Genomic DNA, 16,938 nt, shown 5'->3' with positions numbered 1-16,938 from the left:
ACAACAAAGTAGGGGTGAGAGAGTGCTGTGTTAGGGTGAACCGGACAACCATCAATTTCCATCACTTGGTCAAAGGCGTGGCGGAGGGTCTCATCCCGAGACTGTGCTAGGGGAAAATCTTCCATGGGCGCCATCTGTGCCCCCCCCCAGCAGCGTCGGGATGCGGCACCTCCGCCTCACCACTAAGGACAGCACATAACTCACATTTCCCTGACTTACGTGACCGCACCCTCATGGTTTCCCCTGCTAAGCTCGTAAACCCCGGCCAGTTTGTTCCCAAAATTAGAGGGTGCGTGAGGCGAGTACTAACTCCAGCCTTTACTCTATGTTTTTTCCCTTTAAAACAAATTTCCAGGGCCACCACCGGATAATCGTGAATATCCCCATGCACACACCTCACCCTCACCCACGATGCCTCTAACAATGCCCCCGGTCGAACCAAGCGCTGATGGATCATGGTCTGTTCACAACCAGAATCCAGCAGAGCTTGATGTGTACCCCCTTGTATACATACCGGTATACGGTACGTCCCTTCCGAACCGGGGGAGGGGGCCGGCGGCCCGGCAACCCGAACCACTTGCCCCACTTCCATGAGCGGGCACTCCGCTCTGATGTGGCCGGGCTGCCCACACCGCCAGCACACCTGCCCTGGCGTCTGAGGAGCCCCCCGGGGTGCCAGGTGATCAGACACGTAGGCTGGGCCCTGAGGGAAAGACGGCAGAGGCTGTGTGTGTGTGTGTGTGTGTGTTAGAAGCAGCAGGCTAAAGAACAGCTTTTTCCACCAGGCTGTCAGGACTCAACTCCCCTCCTGCTCTACCATCACTCCCACCTCTACTCATCCTCCCCTCTGCCCCTGCCACAGACCAGGACCGTACTCCCCCTCCTCCTCCTCCACCAACACCATTCTCTGAACTCAGGAACTGCACATTCCACTTCCCCCTGCTTATTTGCACTAAACTGCACTAACTCATTAATATAAGTCTAGTTGATTGTTTATTTATGTTTATTTAACTGCCTGTTTTGCACCGTGGGTCTGAGAGGACTGCAATTTCATCTGTGCTGTATGTCGTGCATATGGTACATTTGACAAATAAAACTGACTTGACTTGACTTGAAGGTGTGATGTTAAATGTTATTAGTGGCTATGCTCCACAGGTGGGATGTGAATTAGAGGAGAAGGAACCATTCTGGAGTGAGTTAGATGAAGAATATCCCCAGAGGTGAGTGAGTGGTAATTGGTGCAGACTTCAATGGACATGTTGGGAGACAGGTAGGAGAGTACTCGGTGTGTCGTCTGGAAGGAAAGTAGATAAGGAGACCTGGTGGTGGAATGGGGAAGTGCAGGAGTATATAAAGAGAAAGAGGTTAGTAAAGAAAAAGTGGGACACTGAGGAGACTGAAGAGAGCAGACACGAGTACGGGAGATGCAGCACAAGGTGATGGTAGAGGTGGCAAAGGCCAAACAAAGGGTGTATGATGACTTGTATGCTAGGTTGGAAAGTAAGGAGGGAGAGAATGATTTATACAGGTTGGCAAAACAGAGAGATGGGAAAGACGTCTAGCAGGTTCGAGTGATTAAGGATAGAGAGGGACATGTGCAAAGGTTAGAAGAGGTGACTACTGTGAACCATGAAGTAGCAGAGATTAGGATTAAGATGAAGTGGGGGGGGGCATTGAAGAGGATGAAGAATGGAAAGGAAGTTGGTCCCGATGATATACCTGTGGAGGTATAGAAGTGTCTAGGAGAGGAGGCAGTAGAGTTTCTGGTTAGACTATTCAACAGGATCTTAGAGAGTGAGGGGATGCCTGAGGAATGGAGAAGAAGTGTGATGGTGCCCATTTCTAAGAATAAGGGAGATGTTCAGAATTGCAGTAACTATAGAGGAATAAAGTTGATGAGCCATACAATGAAGTTATAGGAAAGAGTAGTGGAAACTCGACAGAGAGCAGAAGTCAGCATTTGTGAGCAACAGTATGGTTTCATGCCTAGAAAGAGTACTACAGATGTAGTATTTGCTTTAAGAATGCTGGTAGACAAATACAGAGAAGGTCAGAGAGAGCTGCATTGTGCCTTTGTAGATCTGGACAAAGAGAGAGGAACTATGGTACTGTATGAGGAAGTCTGGAGTGGCAGAGAAGTATGTTAGACTGGTGCAGGACATGTATGACAACTGCGAGACAGCAGTGACAGAGAAGTTCAAGGTGGAGGTGGGACTACATCAGGGTTCGGCTCTGAGTCCCTTCTTGTTTGCGGTGGTGATGGACAGACTGACAGATGAGGTTAGACAGGAATCTCCATGGACTATGATGTTTGCAGATGACATTGTGATATGTGGTGAGAGCAGAGACCAGGTGGAGGAAAAGCTCCAGAGGTGGAGATATGCTCTAGAAAGTAGAGGAATGAAGGTTAGTCGCAGCAAGACAGAATATATGTGTGTGAATGAGAGGAACCCAAGTGGAACCATGAGGCTACAGGGAGTGGAGATAAAGAAGGTGGTCAACAGTCCAGAGCAGTGGAGATTGTGGAAAAGAGGTGAAGAAATATGTTCAAGCTGGTTGGAATGGGTGGAGAAAAGTGTCAGGGGTAATGTGTGATAAAAGAGTATCAGCCAGAATGAAAGGAAAGATATACAAGACAGTGGTGAGACCAGTGATGCTGTTTGGTCTAGAGACGGTGGCACTGAGGAAAAGACAGGAAGAAGAGCTGGAGGTAGCAGAGATGAAGATGTTGAGGTTCTCTTTGGGAGTGACGAAGATGGATAGGATCAGGAATGAGTCAATCAGAGGAACAGCACATGTTAGATGTTTTGGAGATAAGGTCAGAGAGGCCAGAATGAGATGGTTTGGTCATGTACAGAGGAGGGATAGTGAGTATATTGGTAGAAGGATGCTGGGGTTGGAACTGCCAGGCAGGAGGTCTAGAGGAAGACCAAAGAGAAGGTTTATGGATGTAGTGAAAGAGGACATGAAGTTAGTTGGTGTGAGAGAGGGGGATACAGAGAACAGGGTGAGATGGAGGAGGTTGATTCACTGTGGTGACCCCTGAAGGGAGCAGCCCAAAGGAAAAGAAGTTTACACATGTAAAACCTGATAATTTGACTATGAAAATTAAATAATTTACGTAGAAAATTGTGCGCGTGTGTATGTATGTGTGTGTGTGAAGGATCTTTTCAGATGTTACTGATTAACAGGTCTTTGTTAAGCTCCGTTTTTTCACCGCATACTTACTTTGCATACAGATTTGGCCTGTGTGTGTGTGTGTGTGTGTGTGTGTGTGTGTGTGTGTGTGTGTGTGTTTACTCGGCTTTTATAATCCACACAGGAAGTCTTTGTCCATGTGAGCAATATGACTGACAGATAAATTAATAAAAACCCACATATGATGACATTTAAAATAACTTCTCATTCATTTTATCTTAAATCATAAAAATACAAAATCATGAACATGAAACATGAAACATTTTTTTAAAATTGTATTTTATTCACCTTCTACTTAGTAGATATGATGCAACAACCTTTTAGATTTACATACATTTACATCAGTATGTCAGTTCTCATACTCCAATATGGCTCTGTGTGTATTTATACACAGCTCTGACTCACAGATTTATACTCAAATACACAGTATTCATTTGTTAGACTTTGGATCAGCAGACAGGAAATTAAAGGGGTTCTTCTTTTTCAGCATCTTACAAACAGCTGACTGCACCTGAGCACCCCCAAGTTGACATTTTAAGTAGATGTCTGACACTTTGTCCTGCGAATGACAGATTTTCATAAATTAAAAGAAATAAAAGAAATAAAAGAAATGAAGTTTGCGACGTCTCACTCTCCCACACCAAACCTCATATAGAGTATCAGTGATTTTAGCTGGTGGGGACACAGGAGCGGTCACTTTGTGTCACTGAGGTCAATCTGAACATAAATAAGACATTTGAACTTAGTGACGGAGGCAGCAGTGGATCAACAACTCTGTGTGTGTGATCTCTGTGGATAAAGATCATAAGTGTAAGATATTACAGACACAAGCTGTAAAAATGATTATTTTTAGTTTGTGGACAAAACAAAACATTTGAAAACGTCATTATTTCTAGATTTGGGAAACACTAGTTGACATTTTTTGGACCAAACAAGTGCTCGATGAATGGAGAAAATAATCCAAAAATAAGCGTTACTTGCAGTACTACTGTCAAGTATGTGCAGGATTTTTTTGCACGTAGACGAACCTGAAAATATGCAAGACTGAACGGAAGTTTAACCTGAGTTCAAACATTGTGTTTTTGACCCTTGAGAATGAGGAATATTCCGTACAACCACGCTTCAAAAATCCTGAACTACCCCTTTAAAGGCGTGTCCACTTCTCTACACTCTGTTGGAATTGTCTCCTTGCAGGCCTCGCAACGTCTTCTCATCAAACTGGTACGTCAGCTTCCTCTTCACCTTCTGAATCTCACCGGTGCGGGAGTAGTTCCTGAGCGCCCGCGCCATCTTCTGGTAGGTCATGGTCTTGCGGTTGCCCTTGCGACGCCCCCACAGCTGCGCCAGGCGCTCCTTGTTCTGCGAGGAGAACTGGAAGGTGCCGGAGGAGGACTGGACCCACCAGATGCAGCTCCGCATGGACGGCGTCTGCAGCATTTCAAACAGGAACTGGAACAAGCGCTCCTTCCTCTTTCCTGTTGGTGAATATAAGGGTGTAAAATACACACTGATGCATTAAGGAGGGTTGTGTGACGTGTGTCTGTGTTTTTACCTGATAACGGAGACAGAATCAGACTGTCTCCGTCCTTCCGTCCTCCACTCTCAGACGACGGAGACGCAGAATCCTGATATTCCTGATACTGGGAGCAACTGGACTGAGAGTCCGAGTCGATGTACGCAGTCGTTTCATAGGAAAATGCAACATGGTCCTGAAGAAAACATGTTTCAAAGGGATGTTTTCAGTTAGATGAAGGAGTCCGACATAGCGTGTTACATACAGGTGTAAAAAGCAGACTTAAGCCTTTAAAAAAATCTTTAATGTTAAGAACACGCCTTTATCTCACTGTTTGACAAGCAGTGGATCAACAACTCCTGTGTTAAAATCACTGATGGACTTTGGTGTGGGAGAGTGAGCAAATCTTTCACCACCTTAAATCTACAACATTTTAGGTATAAAATGTCTTATTTTGTCACTTCAGTCTTTGAAATCCTTTGTTCAGATTGACCTCAGTGACACAAAGTGACCACACGAGGCAGTAGTTCACGAGTGGCTCCTGTGTTTTTTTTTTTCAAACTTACCCACTGGTTGTCATGGCAACTGGGACAGGCTATGGGCGGAGCTTGCTCTTCATATTCCTTGTGTGTAGGGTGAGATCCAAAGTGCCACTCATAACCATGACCTGACCAGCTGTTCTCTGTGGAGGACGACATTGTCAGATCATCATCATCATCATCATCATCATCATCATCGCCAGTGTCGTCATCATCGTCCTCACGCTCACCTATAATCCTGCCGCCCGCTGGGTGGAACAGTGTGTGCGCGTGTTGACCCACGGCGCCCTGGGGTGCGTGCGCCAGTGCGACCTCCAGCGAGTGCTCCTGCAGGTACTCCTCGATGACCTCCAGGTCAACCTCCGGGCAGCTAGAGGGAGCCACTGAGCTCCAGGACCCTCGACCTCCACCCAGCCTGCTCTCAGTCATATAGGACATCTGACAGAGAGACAGTCAGTGTGTTTACATTCATGTAAAAAGACATACGTTGTTTTTCTTAATGTCATGTAAACATGTTAGTCCGACTAAAAACGGAATAGTGTTAGTCGGACTAACATACCTGGATAACTGTGACTCATAGTCCCATAACTCCTGCAAGTATATGCTTAGTCAGACTGGAGTCAGACTTGGTGTTCTGCACATGCACTAAATTGTCCTCCCCGGTCTTTGACCCGGAAGTAGAAGGAGTAGACCGGCGTCCTGCTCCATTTTTAATTTGTATCTCAATTAACATGAACAGCAGATACCAAACATCTCACTGCCCACTGTCTTTATCTGTGATCTACCGTGACATAAAAAAAATAAGACAATTATTCTTAAATTAGATTCAAATTTTCTTGTTTTAAAGAAAAATACTCGGCTAAATTTAGCTTTTGCTGGAATGTTTGGAATGTTGCCACTTTCAGGCTTTGATGTTAAAATAAGGAAAAACTAGACAAAGTTAAACAAAATTGCTTCACACAAGTTAAGAATGAATACCGTAGAATTTAAAAAAATTCTTGGTAAAAATCTATCTTTACAATGTAAATAGTGTAAAACAGACACCGCGCTCTATTTGTTTTCCATGTAACACAATTTTGTATTATGAAATTTGACCTGACCTTTGCTGTATGTTGTGTTTGTGTGTTGTAAATACGTCTGACCACACTTTTTAAATTTGACTGACAAATTTATGTAAATTTTCTCTTCACTCATTCAGGTCACAGTGTTTCATATGGTTTTTATAAATAACATGTTTACCCTTGAACCACACACACACACACACACACACACAGAAGTGACTGACATTGTAACCTATATTATTGTTTACACACTGAATTATATATATATATAGAATATATATGTATATATATATAAGTATTTGATGTTTTCAACCCTAAATATTGTGACACAGTAAATATTTCCTGTTTTTTATATCTTATAGGCGCCAATAAAATAAAATCACAAATACAATATATATTGTAAATAATAGGTATTGGAACTGAACGACACTGGAAAAAGAAAATGATTGGAATTACCTTTCTCGTTAATATTACACATTAACTTTGGTCCATTTTAGTTTGAGTTAATTTTCCAAATTGTAGATTTTATGGCATTTTAGATTTTTCTGTGTGACCTTATTTCTATTTTTAAAGAACATATGACGACTTTCAGTATTTTTATTTATTTTCTGTCACTGTGTTTTTTTTTTGTTTGTTTGTACAAATCAATATTTTATTAATCTTTTTAAACTGCTTTAATGGGTTACTTTTTGTGATGTAGCATTTCCTTTGAGATTAAATCTGTTTTATTGAACTTTCCATTTAAGCCACACCAAAATAAACACTTAAAGTAGTTAACGGTTGGATAAATCTAAAATATTTATTTTATCTGTCTCACAAATAAATGTGTGTCGTTTAAAACTCTTTTTTTTTGCATTTTTAACAAATCCTGACAACAATCAGTATTTTTAACACAAGACATATCTGTATAAATCTGTAGTTAGTTAGTCTTTTTTATAACCTTATTTAACTATTTCCACATTATTTTTGAAGCATTTTTGATGTGCGCTTAGCTCTGGCTCCTGGATTAATATAAATATTAATATAATTATTGATTTTTTACAGTAAAAAATGCATCTAACACTCACCATCTCTCCTTGTGTCAGTCGGGTGAAAGACAAACTGTGGAGACAACAAACAAACACAGATTAAACTTTAAACAATGTGAAGAGGGAAGTGAAAGAAACTCACACACACACACACGCACACACAGTCACATGACAGCAGCACACGCACACACACACACTCACAGCCTGTATATATATATATATATATATATATATATATATATATATATATATATATATATGTATGTACAGTGTAATGTGTATAAATCAGACCTGTGTTCTGCTGCAGTGAAGCAGTTATTTTTTTCCTCAGAGTGAAGATATGAGAGAGTGAACGCTCACCTGTGTGATACTTCACCTCACCTTTAAAGCCTCTGCACACTGAGGCCACACCCACATTTCACCAAAGAGTCTTAGCACAGTGGGAGTGGTTTATTTAAAGCAAAAGAAAAAAAGAAAAACATGGCATATTATGGCCATTGTCGCTAAATATAAGAAGAAATTCTGTTATTTTAAAAACAGAAAACTGTGGGTAATAAATAAAATAGGTGACATTCAATTGAATTGAATGAGTTTCTTATTTTATATGAGGATTTACAGAACAAAAATAAAATAAGTTTATATCTACAGATACAACCACACTTTTCATCACTTTCTAAACCGCTCACTCTCCCACACCAAAGTCCAAAGAGAAACTCAGTGATTTTAACATCACACACACACACTGCTGCCTCCATCACTACGTTCAAAAGTCTTATTTTGTCACTTCAGTGTTTGAAATCCAACCTTCAGATTGACCTCAGTGACACAAAGTGACCACACGAGGCAGCAGAGGACCAGCAGCTAAAATCACTGATTTTCTCTCTGCACTTTGGTGTGGGAGAGTGAGTGCTTTACAAACGGGTTTCCTGTTGGAAAAGTAAAATAAACATATTTTTAAGACATCATAGACCTGAACCCAAAACAACCACACTTATAAATGTTTAATAAATGCATACATTACGTTTATTAATGCAATGTAAGGGGTTAAATTAAAATTATTATTCATAAACTCCCCAAACTGGTTAGTGTCGTAACATCATTCCATGTCCTATTGTATTTCCTTTACGCTTTGATCGTTATGTGACTTTCCACAAAAGTGTTTTAGAACATTAAAATAAGAAAAATCACATCACCAGTAGCTACTTCTTCCCCTTTAAGAAGTTCCAGCGCACAATGAACACAATCGTAAAGGTCAGTAAGTGAATTTAAAAAGAATATAATATAGTTTGTGGGAAAGCGTTGCATCAAAGGTTGAATCAGATGTTTGTTCCAGCGGGGATTCCAGGCTGGAGGTGGAGGGTGTGTCGCCCATGGATTTCCCCCAAACCGTTCTTCATCTGAGACACACACACGCACACGCACGACACACACACGCACACACACACACACAGAGCTACTGTTAATGCAGCAAGCTGCTGTGTAAACACAGGATCCAAAGTTCATCTATAATCACCCAAACTGAGTTAAAGCTGGGGTAGGCAACACCTGTTTTGTCTTTAGTGATCAATAATATTTACTTTTATCATCATGTAACCTTGGAACCATTTTCATCAAAAACAATAAGTCTCAATAAGACAAACCAACAAATAAGAAAAAAGAAAAAAAAGAATGAAAAGCGGAAATGAAAGTGGAAACACTACTTTTTTTGTCTTGTATAATTTGAAATGAGAACTTGTTAAACTGGTTAAACTTGTTAAAATTCCAATCAAATGAGTTTTGACAGCGATATGAAAACTTTTTTTTTTTTGAAGAATGGAAGAAAAAAAACGTAAAACAGAAAAAGCAAAATGAAAATCTATGGGATGGCAAAAAGAGACATTTAACATACTACAAAATAAAACAGGAAACAAGAAAAACACTAAACCAGATTCCCCAAAGTTTAAGAACAACTAAACACTTGGGAAGAGGAACCATGTGTTTGTTACCATAGATTCACACAGATAATCTGCTCATGGTGGAGCAGAAAATAAGAATTCATTCATAAAACATCTTCGATTTCAAAATGATATTAAGTGTCACAGATAAAGTAGTCGTTATGTTAGGCTCACATTCATGTCACCATAGTTCTAGTATCTTTTAAAAAGTACTGGGCTACTTCTGTCTCAGATCACTTAAATTGACATGATGATGAAACTTAATTACCAAATGATCAATTATTAATGCTAATATGAGATAAATAACTTACCCCAGCTTTCAAACCCATAACTACAGGTGTCATGTTTCCATCAGTGGACGTTTGTGTGACGACCACGACACGTAGGTCAGGAAAATCTCACTCTTTAACTCTTCAGTCTTTCACTAAGAACTGGAAACTATGTGATCATTGCAGAGGATATTTATTATTATATACTGTATATATACTGTGTAATACTGTGTAATACTGTGTAATACCAGGTAATACTAGGTAATACTGTGTAATACTGTGTAATACTGTGTAATACTGTGTAATACCAGGTAATACTAGGTAATACTGTGTAATACTGTGTAATACTGTGTAATACTAGGTAGTACTGTGTATGCACCAGGTAATACTAGGTAATACTAGTATAATACCAGGTAATACTAGGTAATACTGCGTAATACCAGGTAATACTAGGTAATACTGCGTCATACCAGGTAATACTAGGTAATACTGCGTCATACCAGGTAGTACCAGGTAATATTAAGTAATACTGCGTAATACCAGGTAATACTAAGTAATACTGTGTAATACCAGGTAACACTAGGTAATACTGCGTAATACCAGGTAATACTAGGTAATACTGCGTAATACCAGGTAATACTAAGTAATACTGTGTAATACCAGGTAATACTAGGTATATGTGTAATACTAGGTAATACTGTGTAATACCAGGTAATACTAGGTAATACTGCGGAATACCAGGTAATACTAGGTAATACTCGTCATACCAGGTAGTACCAGGTAATATAAGTATCACTAAGTACCAGGTAATACTAAGTAATACTGTGTAATACCAGGTAACACTAGGTAATATAGCTAAATACCAGGTAATACTAGGTAATACTGCGTAATACCAGGTAATACTAAGTAATACTGTGTAATACCAGGTAATACCAGGTAATACTAGGTAATACTGTGTAATACTGTGTAATACTAGGTAATACTGTGTAATACCAGGTAATACTAGGTAATACTGCGGAATACCAGGTAATACTAGGTAATACTGCGTCATACCTGGTAGTACCAGGTAATATTAAGTAAAACTGCGTAATACCAGGTAATACTAGGTAATACTCTGTAATACTGTGTAATACCAGGTAATACTAGGTAATACTGCGTAATACCAGGTAATACTAGGTAATACTCTGTAATACTGTGTAATACCAGGTAATACTAGGTAATACTGCGTAATACCAGGTAATACTACATAATACCAGGTAATACTAGGTCACATACCAAGGGTGGGGTAGCTCAGTGGTTAAGACCGGTACCCTGCGTGCAAAAGACATCACGGTCGCACGGTTGCAACTCCACCCCTGGCAGGTTGTACTAACACAGGATTATTACCTGTGTTAGAAGGGTCAAAATGCATTGAAGGAAATGTTATCAGAGTTTTTCCTCTTCATGTGTGACGAAACGTCGCAGAGCAAGTCCAAATTTCACTAATGTGAATATAAAACTATGAATATTATGCCTGATAATCTGAGTTGAAATAAATCCAGAGGCTGCGTCTGATGATATGAAATGTACATAAAGGAGAGGCAGCAGATATTTACAACCTCTGCAATAAAAGACACCATTTGCAGCTTTGGCCTTTACTAACTTCACCAAGTGTCATGATTTAAAGCAGCAATTCCTCCTGGTGAAATATGACGACAGGCCTTTTCTCTGTAAACACACAGAAAATAGTGCTCTAAATCCTGGTCCTGGTTTAGAAGTTTCCCTGATCCAACACACGTGATTCAATAAACACTGCAGAAGTCTGATAACCACACGTTTATGGAAATCATGTGGGATGAATATATAGTTTTATTTATTATCACACACTACCATCTTTGTGGCTTCATGTGCACATGTAAATAATGACCGTATTCATCATTCATATGTCTCTGATTCAGTATATGAAGCTTCAATGAACAATAACTATAAACTAAGAAATAGAAATTATAGCACAAAAAAGAAGACAAACTGAATAACAGATCAGAAATATCACAGTTTTTTGTTATATATATAACAGCTAATCAAAGTTCTAATGCATGTGTGTGTGCGTGTGTGCGTGCTCGTGTGCATGTGTGTGTCAATTGATAAAAACAGCAGCAGCTGAATCAATAATGACAGTGATTTTCTATGTGTGAGGTGAACTGTGTCAGACATTACAGTGTCTCACACACACACACACACATGCACACACACACACACACACACACACACACACAGATGTAAACGTTCATACAGTATGTGTCTTTATGAAAGATTACCAGTGTTTTGTTTCTGTTGCTTCAGTGACCAGAGATGTCCCAAATTAATGTGACTAAACCTCACTCATTCATTCATTCATTCATTCATTTATTCATTCACTCATGCTTGACAGTTTATGCGACTTTGGTTCTTTTACAACCAGTCTGACCAGGTGTATGACATGTTTCCCTGAAGCTTCAGGTGAGTTTCCCGTACATGATGTCACATGATTCACCCTCTATCCAACTGTGTGTGTGTGTGTACATATACACATATATACATATATATGTGTATATGTACACATATACTGTATATATGTATAAATAAATATATATATATATATATATATGTATATATATACAGTATACAGTGGGGGAAATAAGTATTTGATCTCTGACTGTTTTTGTAAGTTCACCCACTGACAAACAAATGAATGGTCTATACCAGGGGTGTCAAACATACGGCCCGGGGGCCAGAACCGGCCCGCCAGAGGGTCAAATCCGGCCCACAGGATGAATTTGTTAAAATTTCACACTAATCTAAACGTAATGTCAAATGCTCCAGATACCTGTGACTAAATGTTTGTGCCTTTATAGATCCAGTGTGCTGTGTAAATAGTAAGTTTAGGCATGATATTGTTGAAATTGCACTTATATTTCTCAAGAAATTTCATGTTTTGTAAAACTATCCTTCATTAAATGTAAAACAATAGAGAAAAAACAAAGGAGTTCTTGTTGTTCATAGGTTATTATTCTATTATTTTACTATTTTTACTGGTCCGGCCCCCTTGAGATCAAATTACCTACCATTAAAAGACTGTTAATTTGTTTGTTGGTGGGCAAACAAACAAATAATTATTTCCTCCACTGTACATATATGTATATATATATATATATATATATATATACATATATATATATACAGTATATATATGCACACAGTATTTATATATTAAGAAATACAAGGTATCCACAAACTTTTATTTAAAAAGTGTTGTAGCAGAACTTGACTTGCTTGCAGTATGAGCAACAGAGGCTTGTTAGATTTTAGAATTTTGACCTGACGTGGATTCGAACACACAACCTTCTAATGTGAGTCAGACGCTCTACCGTTGCTCCACATACAGGCCGACAGCCGTGTGCTGCGTGAATGGGGTGAAGTCTGCCATCTCAGATTGCCTTGTTTTCAAAGAAAGCTGAATAAATAAATAAAGTTGTTTCCTGTGTGCAGCTTTACATCCCCATTATCTCCTACAGCTGGATGTAAAGATGGACATTAATTATACAGAAGTGCCTGCCCTCGTGTAATACTAATAATAAAGGAGCAGTGACAGAATTTATGAGTTGTCAAAACACAAAGATGTTGTTCATTTAAAAAGACTCGACAAACGTGTTCGGAAAAACCCTGAATGTTGAATGAAACAGGTGACAGTTAGAATTCCTATAACTCAGCCTGCACCTGGCGCACACACACACACACACACACACACACATATGATAAGGTGATAAGGCCTGAGAAACACTGAGTCCAGAGGAGCAGCAGGTGAAACCTGATGTCCTGTGATGCCTGGTGTGTCGCCCTCGCCTGTGAACTGTCAACGCTCCCTGTTTCAGAACAATGAGTCTACAATATCTTAAGAATATGTTTTTACGTCTTTATCTCAGTGTTAGACAAAACCCGCTCACTCTCCCACACCAAAGTCCAGAGAGAAAACCAGTGATTTTAACATCACACACACAGGAGTTGTTGATCCACTGCTGCCTCCATCACTAAGTTCAAATGTCTTACTTTGTCACTTCAGTGTTTGAAATCCAACCTTCAGATTGACCTCAGTGACACAAAGTGACCACACGAGGCAGCAGAGGACCAGCAGCTCCTGTGTCCCCTCCAGCTAAAATCACTGATTTTCTCTATGGACTTTGGTGCAGGAGAGTGAGTGCTTTACAAAGTAATAAAATCTATGTCAGTTTAAGTCTACGATATCTGCAGAACATGCTCACGTCTGTCCAACAGTGAGATAAAGACATGAACGTGTTCTGAAGATATCATAGACTTTCACTGATATCGATTTTGTAATTCACTCACTCTCCCACACCAAAGTCCTTAGAGAGTCCATGGACTTTGGTGCAGGAGAGTGACTTATAGACTTAGCTTGTGTGTGTGTGTGTGTGTGTGTGTGTGTGCCGTGCCTGAACGGCTCATGACGCTAACGGTCACACGGCGGCAGGTGAGTGAAGAACTGGCTCGTAACACACATAAAAAAAAAACTGCTGACCATTAGTGTGTGAAGTGTGTTTAACAACAAGGTCATCAGCTAATAATGAGTGTGTGTGTGTGTGTGTGTGTGTGTGTGTGTCCAGGTGTGGTGGGTTTACAGTTATGGCCAAACCTCTTCAGATTAGTGAACGTACGCAAATCAACGGTGCACATGCAGGTTACAGGGAATTTCCCCAGTGTGTGTGTGTGTGTGTGTGTGTGTTCTTGTATTTGTTACCTCTTTATGACATTTTCTGTCATAAACACTGACCTTGTCAGGACCAGTCGTCCTCATGGAGACCCAAACCTGGTCCCAATGAGGCAGAACCTCACTTCTTAAGGAACTGGTTAAAGTTTAAAGACTCATATTTGAATTGTGGTTAAGGTTAGTCATTGACTGGTTATGGTTAAGGTTAGCGTTCGAAGCAGAGTCCTGAGGAGAATAGCTGCACAAACCTATGTGTGTGTGTGTGTGAAATGATAAACGACAAATACCCCTGAACAACAACAACATGCACTTTATTTATATAATTATATTTGAATTATTGAACTTCACTGCGGCCGACATGTTTCACACACACACACACACACACACACACACACAGGTAAATGTAAACACTCACATTATACATATGTCTTTCCATTCACGTGTGCCGTGAATGGAAACAAGTAAACACAGTAACTGTTAAAGAACGTACAGTACTTGCTGTGGGATGATTTGAATCAATTTATCAGGAGCGTTTCATCTTCGCACCTGTGGGGCTGGGTGGTGGCGACGGCGGCGGTGGTGAGTCGGGGCGTACATGTAGAGGCGGTTGGACACGCCATGGTGCTGGAGCTTTACGTGTTTGTGTAGTCAGAGACACGAGCAGGTATGCAAAACCTGAGGTCGACCTCAAACACCTCGCTGTCTCACACACACACACACACACACACACACACACAGGCCTCTGTTTTCACTGTCTCTGATCTCTGAAAAAAAACAATGAATACAAAGCACATTTTATTATTATGTCTTTGTTTCCAGAATGTGTCACAACAGTCCCTTTAAAGCACAACGATGCAGAACCTGTACCCTAATTTAACAGCTTGAGAGTCCTCGTGTTGTGGGGAGATTAAGGGCCTGTCTCCACTACCCCCTACTGTCTATTAGTGGAAAATCAGCCTTGCAAGATCAGGGGGCCCCGACCTGGAGTCCTCAGAATCAGGAGCAAACTGCTGTCGGAGGAAGTGAGCAAGAGAAGAGAGAAACAACCAAATGGTGAGAATTCAGGTCGTTTTCACAGCTAATAGTCAGCCAGACTTGGTACGATCCAAGTTTCACTCTTTCACACTTCAGTGAAAACCTTTAATAACGTGTTCCCTTCCTCGCCTGAGGTGGCGCTGCATCAATAATTAGTGAAGGTGAACATACCACACATAAACATTTTACAACAGTGGTGTCGGGAAAATCTCTGGTCTGGTATGAGCTGATATGATATAGCCAGTATCATAAGTATCATCAATGCTATCATTGGTATCAATATGGATCCAAATCCACCCGATTCCTCTGTTCAACACATTTGCTTTGCTAAATGTTGGAGATGAACGCATGTTTTCAGCTTTGACGTCGCGCTCATCACTCTTCAGTGACAACACTCTCTGACCAATCAGCTGAACCTCGTCAGAGCAGGAAGTAAAACAAACAGCAGGTACCAGGTTCTATCACTGATGGAGGAGTCGAGCCGAGTGCTGGAGCTGTATAATGGAAAAGCAACGACCCTCGACTTGACTGCAGAAGATGAGAAATATTCAGTCCTCCAAGCATCAGCCATTTAAATGACATTTAAAGTTTGGCTGAAATGTGCGTGAGATGTGTCTCAGGAGCAGGAGAGTCACATGTCTGCTGCTCGACGATCAAATCCATACATCAGTCATATGGGAATGCTGCAGATAAGGACCGGGATTGGGAACTGGTGGGACTCTGCATTCCCACGGAAGACTGTTTGTTTCATCCAGTGCACGATCCTGCAATCTATGATGTCTTTAAACACTCATAAACCACGCAGACATGCAGAGAAACACACAAGCCTTATCAGAGAATCACACATAAACCCGGAGCGTGACGACTGCGACTCTTCATATATCATCTGTTTTCACAGAGAGATCAACTCTGAGCTCGGAGGAGAAGATCGTAAAAATCATGAGTTGTTATCACATCTTGTTTCAATAAATGACCTGAGAAGCTATTTTCAGATCAGACACACCCACACACACACACACACACACACACGTCTGAATAAGGTTATAGTCCTAGTTCCTCAGAAATGAGGTTCTGGCCTCATTAGGACCAGGTTTTGGTCTCCGCGAGGACGACTGGGCCTGACAAGGTCAGTGTTTATTCCCTAAAGAGGTAACAAATACAAGAACACTGGACAAACTCCTCAGGAACCACATGAGAACATGGTCCTGCTGAAGGTCCACACCTCCACAGCTGCTGCTCACATGAAGGGAGAGGACAACACAAAGTCTTTTCTCTCAAACGCCCACATCTGAACTCTGAAACAGACTCACACATCACATCTGCTTGTTTATGTCTCTGTCAGACACGTCTCAGTCTTCTGAGGACAAAATCCACAGCTGGACAGGTCACATGTCCTACACTTGGTCCACAGACAGTCATGGTTTCACGCTGACATTCGTGTTGAGTGTCACATTAACGTAAAGTCAAAAACTGCTGTACTTTTTACTAAATAAATTCAAAAGAAACAATGAAATGCAACAAGGAAATAAACAAATCAACAAATAAAATGAATAAAAGACAAGATTCAAGTACAGAGAGAAGGCGGGGCCTATGTACAGGTGTAACATTATACACACAATA

The 16,938-nt window shown here is 40.5% G+C and overlaps 1 protein-coding gene across 1 annotated transcript; it reads right to left on the bottom strand.

The window, feature by feature from the left end:
- Window positions 1-4,118: 4,118 nt before the first annotated feature.
- Window positions 4,119-7,682, bottom strand: LOC122777304 (transcription factor PU.1). The gene is made up of 6 exons (XM_044038460.1): window positions 7,631-7,682; window positions 7,379-7,412; window positions 5,481-5,688; window positions 5,278-5,393; window positions 4,751-4,907; window positions 4,119-4,673 (listed from the first exon to the last, which is right to left on the bottom strand). Exons 2-6 carry the CDS (start codon window positions 7,379-7,381, stop codon window positions 4,363-4,365), a joined length of 795 nt encoding a protein of 264 aa, XP_043894395.1. The 5' UTR covers window positions 7,382-7,412; window positions 7,631-7,682; the 3' UTR covers window positions 4,119-4,362.
- Window positions 7,683-16,938: the final 9,256 nt, after the last annotated feature.

This window comes from Solea senegalensis, linkage group LG11 (genome assembly GCF_019176455.1).
Source record: "Solea senegalensis isolate Sse05_10M linkage group LG11, IFAPA_SoseM_1, whole genome shotgun sequence".
In the NCBI taxonomy this organism is placed as follows: domain Eukaryota; kingdom Metazoa; phylum Chordata; class Actinopteri; order Pleuronectiformes; family Soleidae; genus Solea; species Solea senegalensis.
The sequence above is the reverse complement of the archived record's forward strand: the minus strand, read 5'-3'. Positions and strand labels throughout refer to the sequence as shown.

Excerpts from the sequence above, each read along its gene's own strand:
- LOC122777304 (XM_044038460.1), bottom strand. Across the intron at positions 5,394-5,480 it reads AGCGGGCGGCAGGATTATAG|AGAACAGCTGGTCAGGTCAT; the intron begins GTGAGCGTGAGG and ends CGTCCTCCACAG. Across the intron at positions 4,908-5,277 it reads GTTGCCATGACAACCAGTGG|GACCATGTTGCATTTTCCTA; the intron begins GTAAGTTTGAAA and ends TGTTTTCTTCAG.